The 22,376-nt window shown below is 43.8% G+C and overlaps 1 protein-coding gene across 5 annotated transcripts; it reads left to right on the forward strand.

The window, feature by feature from the left end:
• The first annotated feature begins 1,088 nt into the window (after positions 1 to 1,088).
• Positions 1,089 to 21,856, forward strand: tfe3a (transcription factor binding to IGHM enhancer 3a). Of its 5 annotated transcripts, none has more exons than XM_066643764.1 (10): positions 1,089 to 1,615; positions 9,557 to 9,670; positions 11,352 to 11,592; positions 12,085 to 12,312; positions 14,453 to 14,548; positions 16,713 to 16,830; positions 17,406 to 17,462; positions 18,584 to 18,659; positions 19,037 to 19,184; positions 19,938 to 21,856. In XM_066643764.1, exons 1-10 carry the CDS (start codon positions 1,455 to 1,457, stop codon positions 20,385 to 20,387), a joined length of 1,689 nt encoding a protein of 562 aa, XP_066499861.1. In that variant the 5' UTR covers positions 1,089 to 1,454; the 3' UTR covers positions 20,388 to 21,856. The 5 variants fall into 5 exon arrangements, with proteins under 5 accessions (XP_066499861.1, XP_066499862.1, XP_066499864.1 ...); XM_066643765.1 differs by having other exon boundaries at positions 11,355 to 11,592; XM_066643767.1 differs by lacking the exon at positions 1,089 to 1,615 and adding an exon at positions 6,237 to 6,867.
• Positions 21,857 to 22,376: the final 520 nt, after the last annotated feature.

Below are 22,376 nucleotides of genomic sequence, written 5' to 3' on the forward strand. Positions count from 1 at the left end.
ATGTTTATTCTGCATGTTTTCAAAACACAAAGTATATTATGAAAATACACTATTACAGATGGGCGGCACGGTGGCACAGCAGGTAGGTGTCACGGTCACACAGCTCCAGGGACCTGGAGGTTGTAGGTTCGAGTCCCGCTCCGGGTGACTGTCTGTGAGGAGTGTGGTGTGTTCTTCCTGTGTCTGCGTGGGTTTCCTCCGGGTGACTGTCTGTGAGGAGTGTGGTGTGTTCTTCCTGTGTCTGCGTGGGTTTCCTCCGGGTGACTGTCTGTGAGGAGTGTGGTGTGTTCTCCCTGTGTCTGTGTGGGTTTCCTCCGGGTGCTCCGGTTTCCTCCCACAGTCCAAAAACACACATTGGTAGGTGGATTGGCGACTCAAAAGTGTCTGTAGGTGTGAGTGTGTGAGTGAATGTGTGAGTGTGTGTGTTGTCCTGTGAAGGACTGGCGCCCCCTCCAGGGTGTGTTCCTGCCTTGCACCCAATGATTCCAGGTAGTCTCTGGACTGAACTGGATAAGCGCTTGAATGGTACTATTACAGACATATTTTATGAACCTTTGGCTCTTTTGTGAATCATTGTCTCGTGTAAAGTTGTGAATTCTGGTTATTTTATTTACCATTGTTATTAAATAAAACATTTTTTCCAAAAAATAAAGGTTGCTTGATTATCACATGGGGGTTTTAGGGATATAAACAGGTTTCTCTTTATTGTGTTTATTTTTTACGCTTTCGTTGCTCAATATTTAAAGGTATGAGCTCATCCTCTAAATATTTACGAGGCTGAAATCTGCGTTGCATCAGTTAGACCTGTGTTTAGCGCTGGTGGGGGGGACTCTCCACGACAAACGAGATTGACAAGCGCTGAAGTAAACAACCACTTATACTGGCCTCTTATTGGTGTGAATGTATATAAGCCCGCCCATATCAAACTCCTATTGGCTAACGCCGCTGTCAACCAGGCTCTGGTGATTTGTCGTTTCTAAGTAGCGACGTCACATTGGGGGCTTTCCCAGTGTAGAGTCGAACTCCAGCTAACGGTACCCGGGCTCAGTACCGCAGAGCCCCCGAGAGAGTGCACGTCAGCGGCTTTAACGGCATTAGACAACGTTAAACGGTACGAGTTCGCTTCTTATAGCTGTGCTAAGCGACTGTTACGACTTTAAAATGCTCGTTAATGAGAGATAGACTGATAGTTTGCGTGTTAACTGTATTGTTTACCGGGTCGTGATACTCAGGACGAAACAGAAAGCTCTGAAACACTGGCTCAAGTTCTAGATAAAAACAGCTCTCTTCAGCCCTTTTTCATCCTGAACTAGGTACTTGCCACAAGTCTAGCAGACTCTCTGGAGAAACACTCAACGTTAACCAGGATATTCTGAGCGCATTCCGTAGGTGGATTTAAGCTGGTCCTGCAGCCAGCCACACAGCTCAAAGAGCGGCTGCCTCTCTGTGGAGAAATGTCTAGCCTTTCTGTCCCAGCCCAGGAACAGGGAGAAGAGAAGGGGACACTGGAGGCTTCCTTAAAACAAAAGAGCATCAGTCAGGTCGTGGTGCCTGGACATCAGCCGCAGACCGTCTTCGTGATCCTGGATTCCTCTGAGTCTCTCAACCTCATCAGGTGGGTGGGGAGGTAAACATTAAAGGTGCAATCAGTGAATTTTACCACAATATATGTTATTGTTGTTGTTGTTATTATTATTACATATGTATACAAAATGCAACTCGTGTAATGAACCAAACTGCTTTGTAGCCTCTTGATGAACTCGTTTCTGCTTCATGGAGTGGGTCTCCCCATTTTTAAAACAGTTTAGTAAAGAATTTCTGACACATCCAAGCTATTATGCTTAAACAAAATGGCTGCTTTTTTACACTGAGAAGAGTTCTTTAGGGCGGTACGGTGGCGCAGCAGGTAGTGTCGCAGTCACACAGCTCCAGGGACCTGGAGGTTGTGGGTTTGATTCCCGCTCCGGGTGACTGTCTGTGAGGAGTGTGGTGTGTTCTCCCTGTGTCCGCGTGGGTTTCCTCCGGGTGACTGTCTGTGAGGAGTTGGTGTGTTCTTCCCGTGTCCGCGTGGGTTTCCTCGGGGTGCTCCGGTTTCCTCCCACAGTCCAAAAACACACGTTAGTAGGTGGATTGGCGACTCAAAAAGTGTGAGTGTGTGTTGCCCTGTGAAGGACTGGCGCCCCCTCCAGGGTGTATTCCCGCCTTGCGCCCAATGATTCCAGGTAGGCTCTGGACCCACCGCGACCCTGAACTGGATAAGGGTTACAGACAATGAATGAATGATGGTTCTTTTAAAATATCCTGCATTTTCCTTTTCTGACAACCTTGTGGATCCATAATTTTTATCCTTTGGGATACAGCAAACTGTTCCTTTAAGACTGAATCATAGACACCCCTGTGTTGTCCCTTTAATCAAACATCAAACCACACCGAAACACTTAATCAGTGTGAATGGGGGCAGGACTAAAGAAGGTTGTCCCTCCTCCCGGAGTTACTTGGCTATTAAGTTAGCTTTGTGCTAACAGGCATTTTAAAAACGTTCACCTAAACTGGCTTTTTGTAGAAGAATTTTAATGTTGAGTAATAAGAGGATTTAATTATGAACGAATACTGAAAATAACACTTGAGCTTTGATCAGAACAGTGTTAGATGCTGAGGAGGACACAAACTTTAATCAAGCAGTTACTAAATGGCATGTGTACTACAACATTAATAACCTTTACTCAGACTAATAGTTCTCACTGTACGTTTATTTCATATCAACAAAGGCATCAGTATGTTTTTACACGGTCTGTTTTTAAAACTGTCCAAACTTCATTGTAGGGACACATCAACAGTATTTTAAAAATAGTACCACAACAGTCCGTTAGCAGTTCATTCTTTAACTCTGTGTTGGAGTTAAAACACATAAAAACTGCATGGTTCATACTGTCCCTAGACTCAACATCCAATTCACAGTCTGATTGTTTGTAAGATCTTGATTGCGTTCTTGGTGACTACTCAGATGCTGATACAGCTGTTAGAAAAGTAATTAGCCTACATTCCACTTCATTTACACAGCCGGTCTTTATCTCCGCTATGACATGATACTTGACTTTCCCCAATAGTGATCAACAGATCGGTCGTGTGGCAACAAAGCCTGGAATGTGCTGTTTGATCTGTTAAAGATAAACCAACGCTTTGTTGTGTGGCTTCTTGCAACAGCACTCAACAAGTGTTTACTATTTGTTAACCAACTTGTTCCGGTGCTTTGTGAAATAGGCGTGTGGGTTCGGGTTCGTTGACAGGGATTTACTTTATTCTGGACTATGCAAAATACCAACACTTTTCTAAATCTAAATCTAATAGTTCTAGGTTACGCTCCTTGGTCCACTTTTGTCAGAGGCCACCTCACAGCTTGTATGAGAGCATTTTCCCTTTTAAATTGAGTCTGTTGCCTGTCACACTGTCTCATCTGACTAACTCCGCTTTGCTGGCCTCAGCAGTGCTGTCACGTCTTTTTTAATGTGTGTGGGTTTCTGGTTCACCCTTTGATAGCTCACTCAGCAGCGTGCAGACTGATCTGTCCTTCCTTACTGGGAGAAACGGAACCAGGTTTTGTGCAAAGAGCTGATGCTGGCGTTCCTTCCCTGAGACCAATGAATGAGAGGAACTTCTCCTAGATGTGAACTCTCACTTGAACATGCGTGAGAATCCTAGCGGACTAGAGACTTGTTTGTGCTAACCGTTAGGACGTATAAGTCAGGGAATAACAGACCACAAATATTGTTTATGTAAAAGTCTGTGTTTATTCAACAAAACTGTGGTGGAAATCTTTAAATTACTGACAGATTTCAGCTTAGGCCTGATTTCTATTCAAAGCCTGTTTGCTCGTCCTTGTGAATAAACATTGTAATGGGTTTATTGACGTAGTTACACTTGGAAGGACAGGGCGAGAGTGTCGTTAAAATGAACGGTAGCGTGTGTATGGATATTTAAAGTAATTGCAGGGTTACTACTGCTGCGTGAACATAGCAGCGTATTATTACACAGAATAAGTGAATAATGGAAGCTCATTTTATCACAGAAGATGTGACACCCTTTTGCGGGTTGTAACATTATTGTATACAGACTTTCCCTTGATCGTTGTAGGGTTGAGGGTCTCCTTTATCAATGGTGGGAAGTCCAGGTCTAGGCTTAATACACGTTCTGCAAAAAATGAATGCTAAGCGTCTGAAACCTAACCCAGTAATCAGTCGGATTTAAGCTGTTGGGAAGAGTGCACAGAGATACAAATCCTACTGTCACTGCAGTGATGTTTGTGCAGTGCTTTTGGGGAAAAGTAACAAGTGATTTTAAAAATTAATCCCTAGAATTTAATGCTGAGCTAAAAAAAAATGTGCCTCTTTTCCAAAAAAAAAAAATCAGAGCCTTGATAAACAGCTTTCGTTTTACTCCCTCCATCCTTGAATTTTACAGGAAATGACTCAGCACAGCTGCTCATGCTGTTTTTCTCTTTTTTCTGCTGCTCTAGTTTCCAGTGAGCTGTGTGCTGGAAATGAATGAACGGTGCAGGCTTACTGAGTCCAGGGAATGGTCTGTTTTGTTTGTGCCTAAAGGAATGCATGGTTCAACATGTGCTGTCCTCATGAAAGAGGACGTGCAGGGGCAAGAAATGCTTAGTTATCTGTAAAAAACAATGTTAACTTCATGGTCAATACTCGCCTCTGAGACATTTAAGCAGAACTCACGCAATTGTTTCACGAAAGCAGGATTCATGTATCTAAAAGTGAGGATGCACATATGGATTTGTCGTTTTACTACATGCTCAGCTACAACGTTACAGCAGTTATTTTAACCCCTGAAAATGCCAGGCTTATTACATACTAAAGAATATTATTCCCTAAATCGTGGAGCTATTCTTAGTGTATAGAAGTGTGTAATATACGTCCAGACCCCATAAATTGTTCAGTAGCTACTTCTCGTGAAATTTTTATCCATTATTCATTATCTGTAAGCGCTTATCCAGGGTCACGGTGGGTCCAGAGCCTACCTGGAATCATTTTGTGCAAGGCGGGAATACACCCTGGAGGGGGCGCCAGTCCTTCACAGGGCAACACACAGTCACACATTCACTCACACCGGAAACTCACACACATTCACAGGAAACCGGAGCACCTGGAGGAAACCCACGCAGACACAGGGAGAACACACCACACTCCTCACAGACAGTCACCCGGAGGAAACCCACGCAGACACAGGGAGAACACACCACACTCCTCACAGACAGTCACTTGGAGGAAACCCACGCAGACACAGGGAGAACACACCACACCCCTCACAGACAGTCACCCGGAGGAAACCCACGCAGACACAGAGAGAACACACCACACTCCTCACAGACAGTCACCCGGAGGAAACCCACGCAGACACAGAGAGAACACACCACACTCCTCACAGACAGTCACTTGGAGGAAACCCACGCAGACACAGGGAGAACACACCACACTCCTCACAGACAGTCACCCGGAGGAAACCCACGCAGACACAGGGAGAACACACCACACTCCTCACAGACAGTCACTTGGAGGAAACCCACGCAGACACAGGGAGAACACACCACACTCCTCACAGACAGTCACCCGGAGCGGGAACTGCGACACTACCTGCTGTGCCACTCCGTGAAACTTTTTTTCATTGACAAAAGCATGAAGATGAAGCAAGAAAAGATCCCTAGGGTTTTCACTGATCACTTGTTTGCACTTTGTAAATACAGTTATTTTTCTGTTTTTGACACCTGCAACACACTTGAAACTCTTAGATGTGTGTTTGCCACTTTATTAAATCACCTTTCCTTTCAGTTACACTCTTTAATCATTTGCGAACTGAAAGAAATAATTGTTGAAGTTTTTGAGTGGAATTTTTGATACAAGACCTCAGCTACTCGACTGTCTGCTTTCTCCATGTCGGATCCTCCTCTCCATGATGCGCCACAGGAGACAGACGTAGACTCTTGAAGCAAAGTAACAGTGTTTTTCCAAAGTAATCCTGAGCCCATGTGGCTATATTTATCACGTTAACATGATGGTTTCTCATGCTATGCCGTCTGAGAGCTCAAAGGTCATGCACATTCCACAGTGGTCTCTGGCCTTGCCGTACACGGACTGAGGTTCCTCCAGTTCCTGAAACATTTAAAAATATTATGTCTAGTAAAGAGTGAAAGACCAAAATACTTGGCTGTTTGGTTCTGAGAAATGTTCGCCTTGAACTGTTTGACCATTATCTCATGAAGGTTGCCACGAAGCAGTGGGCCATGACACATCTTTTGTTTTCAGTATCTGAGCCTTTGGCGGACACTCCCTTTATACGTTTCTCAGTATACTATTAATACACAATAACACCCACATACTCTGCTGAGATTTAAAATGGTGGAGCTTGAATGTTCTAGACGTTTTTCACTTTTTATTTCGCCTGCAAGCTGATGTCCTCTGCTTTAGAGCAGATGAATGAATTCACTAAGTATAAGGTGCGACTACAAACTTTTGGACAGGAGCTGAGCTGACCCTGTTTGAATGAAAGTGGTGCAGAAGCGCCCTCTGGCGGTTGAGCCTGGCGTTGGTGGATGTTCCTCTACTGCTTCCTATTTTTTTTAGTAAATATCGTTGTGTGCTGCACTATGCGCGACTGAAACGGGTTTATGGGAGGAATTTCCAGCTTCGAGAAACTTCCCTTTTGTTTGGACTCGGTCTTTGTGACGCTGCTGTAGACGGAGCCGGAGTGAAGCTGTAACGGAGCGGGTGCGGCGGTGGTTAAAGCCAGAACCCAACGGCTATCACCGCCTTTCCTGCGCGTCTCTCCAGGACATGGAGCTCGCCGCTGCTCACGGAGGTGAGGCTGGAATCCGCCGGAGACTTAGGGGATGAGCTGCGGTTCGTTTGAGTTCGGTACCGTCCCGTTTCTCAGGCAGGGTTAGACTCGGTGCCTTACAGAGGGTGTGTACACTTAGGTTTAATACAGAGTTCCGCTTTAGGCCCTCCGTACCCCTCCATGGAGAAGTAGATGTTAGGGGTGGGCGATATGGAGCAAATATCACATCACGATATTTACACACGGTAAATTATTATATTGTGAAACCCCCACCCCCACACACAAAATAGAAATACAGGTTTATTCCACATACACTCTCTGCGCTTAATATAGTTGAATCAGATTATTCTTATCTCTGTAATGACACATTTCCTATCACAGTGGCCGCATTTATCACGATAACAATAAAATGTTGCACCCTTACCATGCCAAAATGATTTAAAATACATTCATGTTAAAGAAGGCTAAAATTCTTTGTGGTAATAAGTATTTATGAGATAACTTTGTCATTGTTCTATAGATACGTTGAATTAATAAGTCAGTGTTTTGAGAAAATTGGTTTTTGTTCTTCTCTTCACACAAACTTTGTCCATTTGTTTAAATAAGAGGTGTTCATGGGGCAGTGAATTTATACTGTCTCATCTGTGACGAAAATATTCCTAGAATAGAGAAAAGAATAGAAAAGGTTTCCCTTAAGAAGATGAAGAAAAGTGAGTCTCACCATGATCTCGAACCAATGGCACGGACATCGGGTCTTACATTTACTCCTCTGTCTCCTGTTGCTGCCCCATTTCCACCATCTTCTGTTCCTCCTCCTCCTCCCCCAGTCCAATGCTAGGTGTCTAGGGTCAGGTGTTTGCTCTCCTGAACAAATTGAACATGTGAATGAGCTCTCGGGACAGAACATAGAGGATTAAATGTATTGCCCTTACCACATTCGTCGTGTGTTTTGCTGATGGTTGTATTTGTAGCGATTCATTCATTCATTCATTATCTGTAAGCGCTTATCCAGTTCAGGGTCGCGGTGGGTCCAGAGCCTACCTGGAATCATTGGGCACCAGTCCTTCACAGGGCAACACACACTCACACACATTCACTCACACACCTCGGACACTTTTGAGTCGCCAATCCACCTACCAACGTTTGTTTTTGGACTGTGGGAGGAAACCAGAGCACCCGGAGGAAACCCGTGGAGAACACACCACACTTCTCACAGACAGTCACCCAGAGGAAACCCACACAGACACAGGGAGAACACACCACACACCTCACAGACAGTCACCCGGAGGAGACCCGTGGAGAACACACCACACTCCTCACAGACAGTCACCCGGAGGAAACCCACGCGGACACAGGGAGAACACACTACACTCCTCACAGACAGTCACCCGGAGGAGACCCGTGGAGAACACACCACACTCCTCACAGACAGTCACCCGGAGGAAACCCACGCGGACACAGGGAGAACACACTACACTCCTCACAGACAGTCACCCGGAGGAAACCCACGCGGACACAGGGAGAACACACCACACTCCTCACAGACAGTCACCCGGAGGAAACCCACGCAGACACAGGGAGAACACACCACACTCCTCACAGACAGTCACCCGGAGGAAACCCACTTTGTAGCGATAGTGTACTTAATTCATTGATTATTTTGCAGTAATTTATTTCTTCTTCTTCCTGTATGCTGAGAGTTTCAGTGGTATTAAAATTACCATCTAGAGTTCTCTTTGGTGTCACAGCACTGTTCAGAGACTTCATGTCAAATCTTAGTTTATATTGCCATTTGAATTAAAACAAAAATACACTCAGTGAAATGTAATTCCTCAAATGGGCCTGCCAACAGGCACGAGCCTTTATTACATGGTTCTTTAATTATAATTAAGTCCGTTTGTAATGTTTTTATGTTGTTATTGAATATTATCTTTAGAATTTGATGAGCCTGTTTTTGTTTTGTGTGTGGAGTGCACTCAAAATGATAAAAACAACACATTTCTGAATACCAAGATAAGAATAAAAAAACAAAAACAGAATAAGACAAAAGTCAAATAGAAAACAGAAACCTAAGCTTAAAATAACAAGTACTTCCTCTAGCTCATTGGTTCCCAGCTCTGCAGATCACGTCTAGCTTTGTGTTTTTCCTGCCCCTGCTGGTAGTGTTCGATGGTTAGTGATGTTTTGATGGCACTGTTTTGAATCACTGGATATGTTGAAAGAAAGCAAAAATCCACTGCCTGCGATCCGATGTGACGTTTGACGTCAGCATGTCAGACACGAGATTTGTTGTTAGTACAGAGAAGAAACACTGAACACGATCAGTTACTCGTTACTGACATCTCCTTAAACCCTTATGTATATCAGATGTCTCAGAACTCATCGGGTTGGTTGTTCCAGTGTACAATAGGAGAAAACATGATCCTAGATCAGATTTAGCTCTCAAACTCAATGGGTTTTCATAAATACAGGCCTTGAAATTGTATGTGAATGTGCATTATAGGGGGGTGGATCTATAAAGGCGGTTTTTCTGGTTAGTAAGCAGATTTTAGGCTGAAGACGTGCTACTCTTTGGTAGCGTTAAAGGCCCTCCTGCCCTGTTCACCTTCAAGTCGACACTGACAAGCATTTTCCTGAAGAGCATGGACACTTCTGTTACTTTTGAGTGTTTGTCACGATGTTCAGCTCAGTTTTGTTCTCATCTCCGTAGCGTGGAGCCTCTTTTACCTGAGTCTGGGATTGTGGCTGATATTGAGGTGGACGGCCTCCTCACGTCTGATTCCGACACTTTCTACCAGCTGAAGAGCCAGCCCATCGCTCTCAGGTGAGTCCAGTCGCGTATCAGCACAGTCACACTAGTACAATTACATAGTAAGGGTGTGAGGTTTTAAATACAGTATTAACAGGTTAAAATGTATTTAAATGTAAATCTAGCACCAATAGTGCTCCATCTTTAACATGACCCACTGTCGATAATTAAATCAGCCTCCTATCTAGTGTTTTGTGTGTGTGTGTGTGTGTGTGTGTGTGTGTGGAGTTGACATCAGTTAATTTATAGGAGATGGACTTGTGAGACTCGGTTTTGTTGTGAACTCTCAGGGCTGAAGACAGGAGTTTGTTACCAAAAATAATCCATTTTTCTTTTTGTCCTAATCATAAAACCTTGCCAAATCCCACTGAACCACACCTCCTAATCTCCAATCCAAACATACTCTATTTTAGTCGGCTTATCCATCAACTCACCCAAGCATACAATCTCTAGCCAGGGTCAAAATCCAGCCACATACCAAACCCTGCAAGAATACTCACTCTTGTTAGTGAAAAATACACGTTTGATCAGGTCTAAGGTCTAACCAAATGCAGGTAAACACTTCATTTAAAGAGTAAAGGTGAACCTTATGGTTCTGTCCTGGGAATGCATGTTCAGGTAGTGAATTTAGCTGTGAAATGTGTAAGGACAGAGGCTTATGTATCTGTTCTTAGTACATCTTAATGCTAATGCTATTTTTCTAGGGACTTCCCAATGACTCAGCAGCAATCAGAACAAAGTAATCAAACTCTGTGCTGACTCTTCCTCGTACCTGGCCTTCAAAAAAGAGCCCTGCTCTTTTTTTCCCATGATAGAGGGCTGTCAAGCTGAAGCTCTGATAATACCAGATTGACGGAAGCCTTGCACAACCCAGCATCATTCAAAGGTTAAAGACACAGTTACGAAAGGGCTGCAGAGTCCAGGGGCTGAACTCTCTCACAGACCGACTACTGTTATCTGCCCCAGAGATCTGAGTGGCACACCGCTCTCTGGCTCTACACACGTCAGTGCTGAGAGAGAGAGAGAGAGAGAGAGCTCTCCTGCTAGCTGCTGCTGCTGTTGTTGTTGCCGCTCTGAGCCTTGGCACCTCCCACAGTGACTCAGCACAAACACAGGCCATGCTGGGAAGAGCTGTGAGGGCCTTTCATGGGAAATACTAGACTGAAGACATTTCAGAAATGATAGCCCACTTTTTTGCTGGGGGGACCTTGTGAATATAATGTTCCCTCTTCGGAACTGGGTTTCCAGAACTCGCTTGGCGATGCAAGTAGGGGCAAAGTTATTTATATTTCTACCCATGAGCAAAAACAAAATGATCTAGAGCTGAAGGGTTTTTTCTTGCTGTCTGTTCCTGTCGTTATAATAAGTACACTGTTTGATGCTGCTCACAATAAAAACTGTGGTGTCTAATTACTGCATTAGTCAGTAGTTAAACATAGATCTCGTGGGATTGTAGGCTATTAGAATAAGTAGATGTAGGCTCTTTTTGCAGGATTAGAAAGTACTAGGAACTCTGTTGGATTTTAACATTTTTTCTGTGGAACATACTATTTACTTTCCTGGTTCATCTGAGATAAAGAACAGTAAGAAACCATGGATAATCTGTCTCTGACATGTATAGTACTGTGAATTACAGCACAGGCAGAGGATAACAGCCATATCCTAAAGCTGATTTACCCTTTTGCCCTCTTCCCAGTAGCTCAGTTGCCCCCGCTGACCCTGTACTGACCCCTGGTGCCTCAGCGATGACGTCACGGGTTTTGATGAGGCAGGAGCTCATGAGGCAGCAGGCTCAGGACCAGGAGAGAAGAGAAGCCCAGCAGCAGGCGTCCAGTGCTCAGCTCCGTCCCACTGACGCCTCATCAGCCATCTCTGTGTCCTCCTCACTGCCCTCCGCTCGTACCACGCCCACACAGGTCCCAGTGGAGGTGCTGAAGGTAGGAGAAGATTTGTGAAGCCCTCTACAGCACCCATGGCTCTACCAGTGTCACAATGTAATTGATTATCATGGGATCTTCGGAGGAATTCAGTTTGTATTATTGAGGACATTTTGAGGCTTATTATAAACTCTGCACAGCATGTGACCGTCAGTCAGTCTTTTAATTAACATCATGTTTCACCCAGTTGTTGATTTTGAAGAAGAAAACCAAAAAAATGCAGCATGGACCACTCTCTTTTCTCTGCAGACACTGAATGCAGAGGTGTGTGAAGATGCTGATCTGGATAATGATTTAAAAACACTTTTATAAACCTGCGCATCTCAACTTCTGCTTGTCTTTGTTTTGCATGCAGAACTCTTTCTAAAACACCTGTGTGTTTTTCAGTTTGAAGGTTGAAAACGTGTTAGTAACCACATTTATCTTTACTTTGCCCTCTACTGCCTCTGCAGGCAGGTTTGCTCACGCTCTGTGTCTCTCCTCTCTCCTCAGGTTCAGACTAATCTGGAGAACCCGACTAAGTACCACATCCAGCAGGCCCAGAGGCAGCAGGTTAAAGAGTATCTGTCCCACACCCTCGGCAACAAAGTGGTCAGTCAAACCCTGACCACATCCCCTTCGCCTCGCCAGTCAGGCTCCGCCCCCGAATTGGCTCCGGCCGCCAGCAGCACTCCCAGCAGCCCCCTGGCTGTGCTCAGTCTCAGCTCCAATAAAGAAGAGGTAAGGCCCAATCCAAAACAAGCATTACTTTCTAATAGGTTTCTAGGTAACTCTTATGGTGCCCCAGTCTTGGGAATGAAGTCCTTTTAGGTGTACTCGAAAAAGAAAGTACCTTTGAAGTTATTTTGGCCACTGTTGGGTTTATTGTCCTGCGAAAGCTCAGTGAAGGAATATTTAATAATGCAGACACTTGTCCAAAGTCAGTTTGGCAGTGTTTGTCCTTGAATGCTAAGCACCAGCGATATGAAAGTGTCAAACAAATAAATACAGTGGAGTTTGAGTTCCTAACTTGTGTTTATTGAGAGTCAGAAAACATGTTATTTCTTACTAATTGAAGGAATAAGGTTTAAAAGACCGTTGGGTCCCCCCCCCCCCAGCCCCCCCCCCCCCCCCCCCCCCCCCCCCCACGGGGTTTGGAAACTATAATAGGCGTCTTGCCTGTGACATAGATGGTGGACGTTAGCTTGACTCGCTAAACTCGGGGGCTCAGATTATACTCGGCTACGTAGCTGCATTACGGAGGTTTATAGTGTCGGATGAATTCGAGTTTGACTTCGATCACATTTACAAGAATAACGGTACCTCTACATTTGAGTTTAGCTTATTGCTAGGCTATTGTCATGAATAATGTTGGTTATTTAGCTAGATACTGTCATAACAGTCAGTCATAACTGTGTTTTACCGCGGCGTTGTTCAGCTGTTGTCCACCAGTGACGTCACGGTCGCGTTCGAGAATTTCCGTAGCGAACTCGGGTTTTTCCGTCAATTTAATAAAATTGTCAGTTTTAAAGCAAATTAAGCTGCTATTTTCATTTTAATTCATACTTATATCTGTCAGTAACTACAATAATGTGGAATATTCATGGAGGTCCATTAAGTGGTGCTTAGCCTTTAACACAAATGGCTTTACATCGCTGTGTCATTTCTAAGAAATTAAATAAGCAGTTGCTGGATGTACCCTGGAAAAACTTTAAGTCCACGGTTTAATTTTGAGCCAGTGTCTGGCACCTGCATGGCAATACGGTCGGGAGTATCTAATTACAATTAATTATTAAAAAAATTATTAAAAAAATATTAATTATTAAATATCTAATTTTTCTGAAATTAACTGTAAAAATCACAGAGCATTTAGTTTGTTTCAAAAGAAAAAAATATTGCTCAGAATATTTAGCTATTTACATGTCTTTATTTGCCTCTGATTTAGTGTGTAACAGCATAAAGGCATGAGGTGCTGTTGCAGCGTATTTAGCTGAAGCTCCCCCCCCCCTTAATATCAGTAAGGTGTCTACAGCAGGTGTATGTTGGTTAAGAAACATTAAGTATTACACAACCCTTTTTCCATAAATCCAACATGGCTTACTAATTTCACAACCAAGTTCTCAACAAAACCGCATCTCAATATTCAGGGAAGTTGCTGCTGCAAATCTTACTCATAGTCTACAAATGTTCCACACTGCAGAGCACAGCAAGCATAATCTCCAATTACTCCCTTTTTAAAGCCATGCAATGCTAAGTTATTTAGACGTGTGCTGTTATATCAATAATGAACCGAGCTGTTTCCCTCAGTGGTATGTCTAGACCCTTTTGAAGTGTGTTCAGTTCCCTCCGTAAATACAAATGCATGCTTTGTCAAATCCTTGTGAAGTTGGCCAGGCCCTCTCCTGTACTCCATATTCAGTGCCACATTGTGCTGGTAAATTTCACACTATCAGGCCAATGGGCCCCTGCACACTTAGCACACCGTGTGGGTTTGGCTGTTAAAGCTACACAGCGTGTGTGGACTCTTCCTACTCGTCCTTAATAAGCCGAACAGTCTGCTACAACCAGGCTTGTGTGCACTACTGTCCTAACCCGCAGGAGAGCTACTATGAAGTACATGCTGTCTAAGGTTTAACGTGTTTGCCTTTTGTTTTAATGAATGTGTTTCGTGTCTCGCGGCGGAGTGGCCAGTGTGTCACAGAAACTGCTGCATTGTGTGTTTTTTAAGACATCCTTAAGTCTAATGAGTCAGCATGGAAAATGACTGCCTCAGACACATTTATGCGCTAAAGAACTGCAAATGCTGCAGTTGTTCTGTGTTGTTTTTATTGTCAAGGACTGATAATGATCTTTTTTGGTTTGTTTCTGCATTAACATGCAGATTGAAGATGTTATCGATGACATCATCAGCCTGGAATCCAGTTTGAACGACGAGTTTATGACGTTGATCGACTCTGGCCTGCAGCTTCCCAACACGGTAAGTCCCATCGTCTTTAGAAAAAGCCAGCATGCATTTGGGTCCTTTTTTTTCTCCCAGTGCTGAGGTCACCAACATTTTCTATGAACTCAACGCTAGGATGTTTTTGGACAGAAACAACAGCCTATTCGTTTTTTTGGGCTTGAGGTTTGAACATGAAATATGTCAGTTTTCTAAACAAAAATATGAACGTTTTCAAACAGCAATTCAACTAATTGTTCAGACCATGATTCAGCTGCTGGAATTCTTTGGCTGTGGTCCTTTCAGTGGTTTCAAAAGTGGTTTCAACTTTCTTATCATTGGTTCCACAAGCTGAACAAGCAAAAGGCAATTCAGGGGTCTGGCATGCAGAAGGGTTGTGTAAATTAATGCAATGAACATACTCCTGTTTGACAAGGTGATAACTAACCGGTTTAAAAGGTTTTGGCTAATTTTGTAAATACATTACTTTGAATTTCATTCAGGAATCTGCAGCTAGAATCTCTGCAGTGTCTGTTCAAGAGCGGTTTCTCATTAGCAAGGCCCCCGGTTTCATAATAACGATAATTCAGGCATCACCGGTTTTAATTCCTGACATTATTACTCAAGCATTGCTGGTTTTTGAGGTTTCATGCCCTGGCATGTCACAGGTTAAACGTTTGCTTTTGGATTGGTGCGGCTGAATTTGTGTAGGAGCCACTGGAATCCAGTTCTCTTCTGAAAACTAACTTACATTTCTAACACGTGGTTACCAAAGGGCGGTCCTGGGTGGGGAACACACACACTGGGTTACAAGGGGAGGTGGAGACACACACCACACACACACACACACACACACATACACACACACACACACATACACACACTCTCTCACTCAGCCACTGGACATAGAGTAGGTGTGTGTGTGTGTATGTGTGTTAAAGCTGATAGCTAACAGTGAAAGGTTTTTCCCTCTGAAAGATATTTCCCCATTCGTGACGTTCTTTTTTTTTAACTGTAAGAGAAAGAGGAAGAAGTGTGTGCTGTTGTTAGGAGAAGATGAGGATTCTAGTTTTAGTGCCGGAGAATGAAAAGAAAAGAAGTAAACTCGAGGTAAACTACACACATTTTTACATTTCTGAACAGTCAGACTTGTCTGATTCAGCCTGTTGTTGTGATCTGTGTGGAGCCTGTGAATGCAGAGGGTTTCTCTGTTGTCAAACGGTTAAGTTATAATCAGGGCGATGTTCGTAGTTTGAATGAACCCCATGAAGTCGTGCCTGGGCTGAGTTTTACTGCGCTTGTAGACAACGTGCTTGATATTCAAGAGGACACATGGCTGGCTCTGAAGAGTAAAGCACTGGGACTGCAGATAAGGAGGAAGCTCGGAGGGAAGTTAAAATACTATTGACTCTTATATGGGCTGTTTTTCGTGCACTGGTGTTTCCTGCTGAGTCCAGAAAGTTTCAGCTCTGTCTAAAGATTTATGGTTATGTTTGTCCATTTTTTGGATTGTGTTCTTGGCTGTTGCATGCAATAACAAGAAAAACATTGTGCTATTTATTGACTACATAACTATTAAATAAACAATGTAAATATCCTAAAAAACTCTATGGTGTTTCTTACAATGCATGTAACTCAATGTTAATTTATCTTACATTTTTATTAGGAATCTATTTCACTTTGGGTTAGACGTGAATAAAGAATGCAAGGCTGTGAAACTGGGTACTAATCATCTAATTATTAATCAAACACCCTGTCTAATATTCAAACACTAATGCAACACCAGAATTTACAGTGCAGGACAACACGAGTGTCATTTATTTCTTCGCTTTTAAATATGTTGAGTAGCTCTGGGTGTCGAGCGAGTTTTTGATTGTTATTTGATTCTGTGACATGCAGTAAACATTATGCCTTTAAAATAAGTGAATGGTTAGAGTCTGTTTTGCTCCAATAGGCTGCTAGCACATGTGCGAGTAAATGTTTTGTACTTGTCAGCTCATCTTGGCACAGGATGTGAGCAATCCAAGGATGGGGTGGGGGTATGTTCCTCAATTCCACTTGGTGCTGACTCAGATTTCCAAGCACCCATCCAATTCTAGAGAAGATGTTCGTTAGAAATATTGTGTAGGGTTGCATACCCTTAGCGGTCTAACGTTATGGTAAAGGGAGGCTCCTAATTTAAAGCTCTGTTATTGGTTCTCAGCTGCCAGTCTCAGGAAACCTCCTGGATGTATACAGCAGTGCCGGGATGGCCACGCCCACCATCACCGTCAGCAACTCCTGTCCTGCAGACCTGCACAACGTCAAGAGAGAGATGACAGGTGCTTCACACCGTGCAGTGCTTTTTCTTCTTCTCTCGTTTCTTTCTGTTCATCTGACAGTTTTTCTCTCTTTCATTCCCCTGTTCCTTATTTTCTGCAACACCCCTCCCCTCAAGGTTAGATTGAGTCAGGGTAAATATGCCTGTCTTATGCAGACACTTCCTCCTATGTGTACTTCTCCTTCACATCCCCCTGGCTTTTAGAAAGTTCTGGGAATGAGTTGCTCTAAGGCTGGGGTGATAAGGATGAAAATGACAATGAATAATATTTGAACAAAGTGGAATTAGGGTAAACAGTGAGAAAGATCCTGATGATTCTTTGGCGTAAAATTATTTGGCTCACTGCCTTTATCACTGCATTAGTCACAAAGTGTTAAATATTGTGTGTCAGTGTGTTAGTTCTGCTCGTACTATTATTACACGATAACAGTGACTGAAGCAGGTGTTTGTCTTGTGATATGGGCTACTGATGTTCATTCGGAGTACGTTAGCCTATTCGAGAGCTTTGTTGACTTTTAGCGTTCAGTTTTAATCTCTTTCTGAAATAACTGTATGTTACACGCTTCTTTATTTCAGATGCTGAGGCTAAAGCTATTATTAAAGAACGGCAGAAAAAGGACAACCACAACCTCAGTGAGTTTCACTTAAACAGATTTTTTTTTTGTTTTATCTTAATAAAATCAAACTTTCATTTCCATATTTTTCAAAATGGTGACTATGAAAAAAGGTGAACTGAACTTACCTGTAACCTACTGTGAGAATATAAATAAGTATGAGGAAGTCTAATGACAGGAGACCCACAACCAACTTTAGTGATCATTTGTAGCAAATGGCTGTCAAATGTAGATCTGAAGATCATTGATCAAATACATATTGTCGCTGTCCAAATAAAAAATTTATCTCCCAAAATATTAACTTTACAAGAGAAGAGAAAAACCTTCGTAACTTACCGTGGAAGTCAATGTAAAAAGAACTTATTGATAGTCATTTGCAGCATTTTTATTGGTCCATTCATCATGAAGTTTGCTGATGTGTTCCTATGATGTAGTAAACAAACAAATCCAAAGTCCAAACAAACAAAATATTTGTGGTGAATCTGTTAAACTGCAGCCTCTTGTCAGACTTCAAACTAAGGAAGCATTTGCATTAATACATTAAAATAAAAGTAATTCATTCATTCAATATCTGAAGCGCTTATCCAGTTCAGGGTCGCGGTGGGTCCAAAGCCTACCTGGAATCATTGGGCACAAGGCGGGAATACACCCTGTAGGGGGCGCCAGTCCTTAACAGGGCAACACACACACTCACACATTCACACCTACGGACACTTTTGAGTCGCCAATCCACCTACCAACGTGTGTTTTTGGACTGTGGGAGGAAACCGGAGCACCCGGAGGAAACCCACGCAGACACAGGGAGAACACACCACACTCCTCACAGACAGTCACCCGGAGGAAACCCACGCAGACACAGGGAGAACACACCACACTCCTCACAGACAGTCACCGGGAGGAAACCCACGCAGACACAGGGAGAACACACCACACTCCTCACAGACAGTCACCCGGAGGAAACCCACGCAGACACAGGGAGAACACACCACACTGCTGACAGACAGTCACCCGGAGCGAGAATCGAACCCACAGCCTCCAGGTCCCTGGAGCTGTGTGACTGCGACACCTACCTGCTGCGCCACCGTGTTGCCCTGTAATAACATTGTAAATATTAATATATATTAATTAATTTTTTCGCAGTTGAGAGGCGGAGGAGGTTCAATATCAACGACCGCATTAAGGAGCTGGGAGCACTTGTTCCAAAGTCAAACGACCCGTCAGTATCCATCTCATTCTATTTTTCAGAAATGGCCTCTCTAACTTTTTAACTTTATTTTAGACCAACATCAGCCAATAAAAGAGTCACTTCAGCCAGAATTTTATTTAATTCACTGCTACATAAATTGCAATAAAGCCTCATTAACCCTTACAGTGGAGCCACTGTAGTCTCTAGAGTAAGCTTTTGGATTTAAATATTAAGATAACATTCCTGTGATTATGTTTATTGAAGGTTGGAGGAACTACACTTGTATTTTCTAAATAAATCGGTTCATTACCTGCTTGTTTCCAAGCCCCATGTCTTTGAGATGACCCGGCTTTGGTGTGCGTGAGTAACGATGTCTCTGTGCTCTCCTCCTTGCTGCTGTGGAACAGTGAGACGCGCTGGAACAAGGGCACCATCCTGAAGGCCTCGGTGGACTACATCCGAAAACTGCAGAAGGAACAGCAGAGGGCTAAAGACATGGAGATGAAGCAGAAAAAGCTGGAGCACACCAACCGCTCACTGCTCCTGCGCATTCAGGTCTGCTCCTTCAGCACCGCTGGCCTCTTCCTGGTTACAGGAATAGTTTGGTGAAAAGTTTTGATTTGATTTTTGACTATGACCTGGTCGCTGTTTGAGACTGAGGGGCATTTTTATGAAAACAAATTATAAAACAAATCGACATAACAGCCCCAGAATAGAGAGACCAGCATAAAGCAGAGAACAGAAGAGAGCAACTGGCATTCATTCTTATGTAAACAAACAAGGACAGGAAACACAATGGGCTTAATATTGAGGTCAGAAAAATGTATTGAGGAAGTGTCCATATATTGTACAGTAAGTCAATAATACAATTATTGTGTCAGACCTACGTACTGCTACAGAAAGAAACGTGAGAAACGTATGATCTGCTTCAGCTCACACAGTTCAGCTCAGCTCACAAGGACAAGACTTGTATGTGTTGTTAAAGTCTGCAGAGTAAATTGTATCTGATTTTATTTTAATTTGACTTGAGTTTGTGTTGTTAATGAAGTGCTTCAGATTCTTCTGATTGTGTGACTCCAGGAGTTGCGCTATGGTGCAACAGTATTTCTTAAACTAGGTTTAAACATGGTCTGTTGAGTGGCACTGTTTTGCATGATGTAAGCAACAGAAAAAAAGGAAATAAGCCACAACTGTACCTTTCATTACTGGTGTTGATTTCACTGGCATCTGGTTTAACATTAACATTAATATTAAAAAAACTCTTTCAATGTGCTGATGATTTCTTTTCTTCTGGTTGGTTGTGATCAGGAGTTGGAGATGCAGGCTCGTGTCCATGGCCTCGCTCAGTCCCAGGGTTCAGACTCCATCCTCGGCCAACAGCAGCAGCAGCAGATCACGTCTCTGAACTCCAGCAACGAGCCGCTTTCTAAAACCCTGCTCACTCTGGGAGGACCTGGGCTTAACCAAACCACAGTCTCCACTTTACTGTCCCCTCCCCCTTCCGCTTCTCCTGTGGGCGGAGCCATGACCATTCCTCTGGACCTCGGGACTCTCAGCTTCGGTGAGCTAGAAGACCCCGCCTCCTCCATGTTTAACTCTGCTCTGATGCGGGACATGGGCCTGGGGGACATTTTGATGGACGATGGAGGTGTGCTGTCGCCAGTGGGGGGTGCTGACCCTCTGCTATCCTCAGTTTCTCCTGGAGCTTCGAAGACCAGCAGTCGCAGGAGCAGCTTCAGCATGGATGAGGATTTGTGATGGACAAAGTTCACGATCAGCGATTTAACTTTGAGTTTGATCTGCAAGACTCACTACCAAAAAAAAAAAAAAACGCAGATCCAACAAGCGGCCCAGTGGTCTCCATTCCTGCTTGTGCGCCTCAGAAAGTGGCCAGTAGAGGCCAGTGTATCACAAGGTCAATTGTTTTAATCATAGTACTGTAAATGACCCACATACAGTGGCTTGCGATTCACTATTAAGTTAAAGAGATGCTTCAACCCGCCAAGGCTTTTACCTCAATGAATCAGAGGTACCGGAGTTTGCGTTTCGAAGATTCGGTAGGAGCGCTGTAACATGAGATGCCACGTTTTTTAAACAGGACGTATGATGCTGGTAGATGTATATATGGTAGATTTTAGGGATCACAATAAGCACCTCTTTTATGATTTAGTGTTTATTGTACTGTTGTAGTACCAGTGACTCACACTGACTCAAATTCTCCACCAAACACAAGTATTATAGAAGCTGACAGAGGGGTGGACATTTTTTTATAAAAAGAACTGACAATTCAGCCGACACCAACAGTTATGACAGGGTAAATCTGTGTTTGTTTTTTGTTGGGTTTGTGGTAGAACGATGGGTCAGTGCGGCCAGAGCTCAAGCAGGTTGTGCCTAAACAGAGTTTGATGGGGGGTTTTTTTATTGTGGAAAAAAAATCAGACAAATATATGAAAACCAGATGCATTTTTTTTAGATTGAATTCCTACTGTTTGAACATTGCTCACCATTATCATGTAGCTCATAACTTCAAAGGGAAATAGTGCTCTGCTCTGCTGTGCTTGTGTGTGTGTGTGTGTGTGTGTGTGTGCGTGTGTACATCATGTTAATATAAGAAGAATATGAGCCTGTAAGCAGTGTCTTTTAAATGTCCCTCAGGAAGAATTAACTGCTAGTACATTAAGCATCCTGCTCAGATCTGCGTTTGTTTCCTGTTTGGCATGATTTCTCCTCCTGTGTGGAACTAATGATGACGATAATGGAGTCTGTTCAAGCTGTCATAGATTTAAAGGCTCTGATGGGCATTTGTGAGGATGAATGAGAGCTGGTGTGATTGCTGTTAGACGGCTCCCAGGGGGTTTCCACAACAACCTGATATTTAATTTTATTCCTTTTTTTTTTTTTTTTGCAGACTGCACCACGAAAGCATGTTTGGTTAATTTTGTTTGTGCCACTACATTTATTGCTCCCAGTGACAGCATTAAAATGAGCTTTTTTTTAATAACTTATTTCTGATTTAAATAATTTGATACCACAGTTTAGATGCTGGGGCAGCACGGTGGTGCACAGGTAGGTGTCGCAGTCACACAGCTGCAGGGACCTGGAGGTTGTGGGTTTGATTCCCGCTCCGGGTGACTGTCTGTGAGGAGTGTGGTGTGTTCTCTCTGTGTCTGTGTGGGTTTCCTCCGGGTGAGTGTCTGTGAGGAGTGTGGTGTGTTCTCTCTGTGTCTGCGTGGGTTTCCTCCGGGTGAGTGTCTGTGAGGAGTGTGGTGTGTTCTCTCTGTGTCTGCGTGGGTTTCCTCCGGGTGAGTGTCTGTGAGGAGTGTGGTGTGTTCTCTCTGTGTCTGCGTGGGTTTCCTCCGGGTGAGTGTCTGTGAGGAGTGTGGTGTGTTCTCTCTGTGTCTGCGTGGGTTTCCTCCGGGTGACTGTCTGTGAGGAGTGTGGTGTGTTCTCCCTGTGTCTGTGTGGGTTTCCTCCGGGTGACTGTCTGTGAGGAGTGTGGTGTGTTCTCCCTGTGTCTGCGTGGGTTTCCTCTGGGTGACTGTCTGTGAGGAGTGTGGTGTGTTCTCTCTGTGTCTGCGTGGGTTTCCTCCGGATGACTGTCTGTGAGGAGTGTGGTGTGTTCTCCCTGTGTCTGCGTGGGTTTCCTCCGGGTGACTGTCTGTGAGGAGTGTGGTGTGTTCTCCCTGTGTCTGCGTGGGTTTCCTCCGGGTGACTGTCTTTGAGGAGTGTGGTGTGTTCTCCCTGTGT

The sequence above is a fragment of the Hoplias malabaricus genome, chromosome 14 (assembly GCF_029633855.1).
Source record: "Hoplias malabaricus isolate fHopMal1 chromosome 14, fHopMal1.hap1, whole genome shotgun sequence".
Taxonomy (NCBI): Eukaryota; Metazoa; Chordata; class Actinopteri; order Characiformes; family Erythrinidae; genus Hoplias; species Hoplias malabaricus.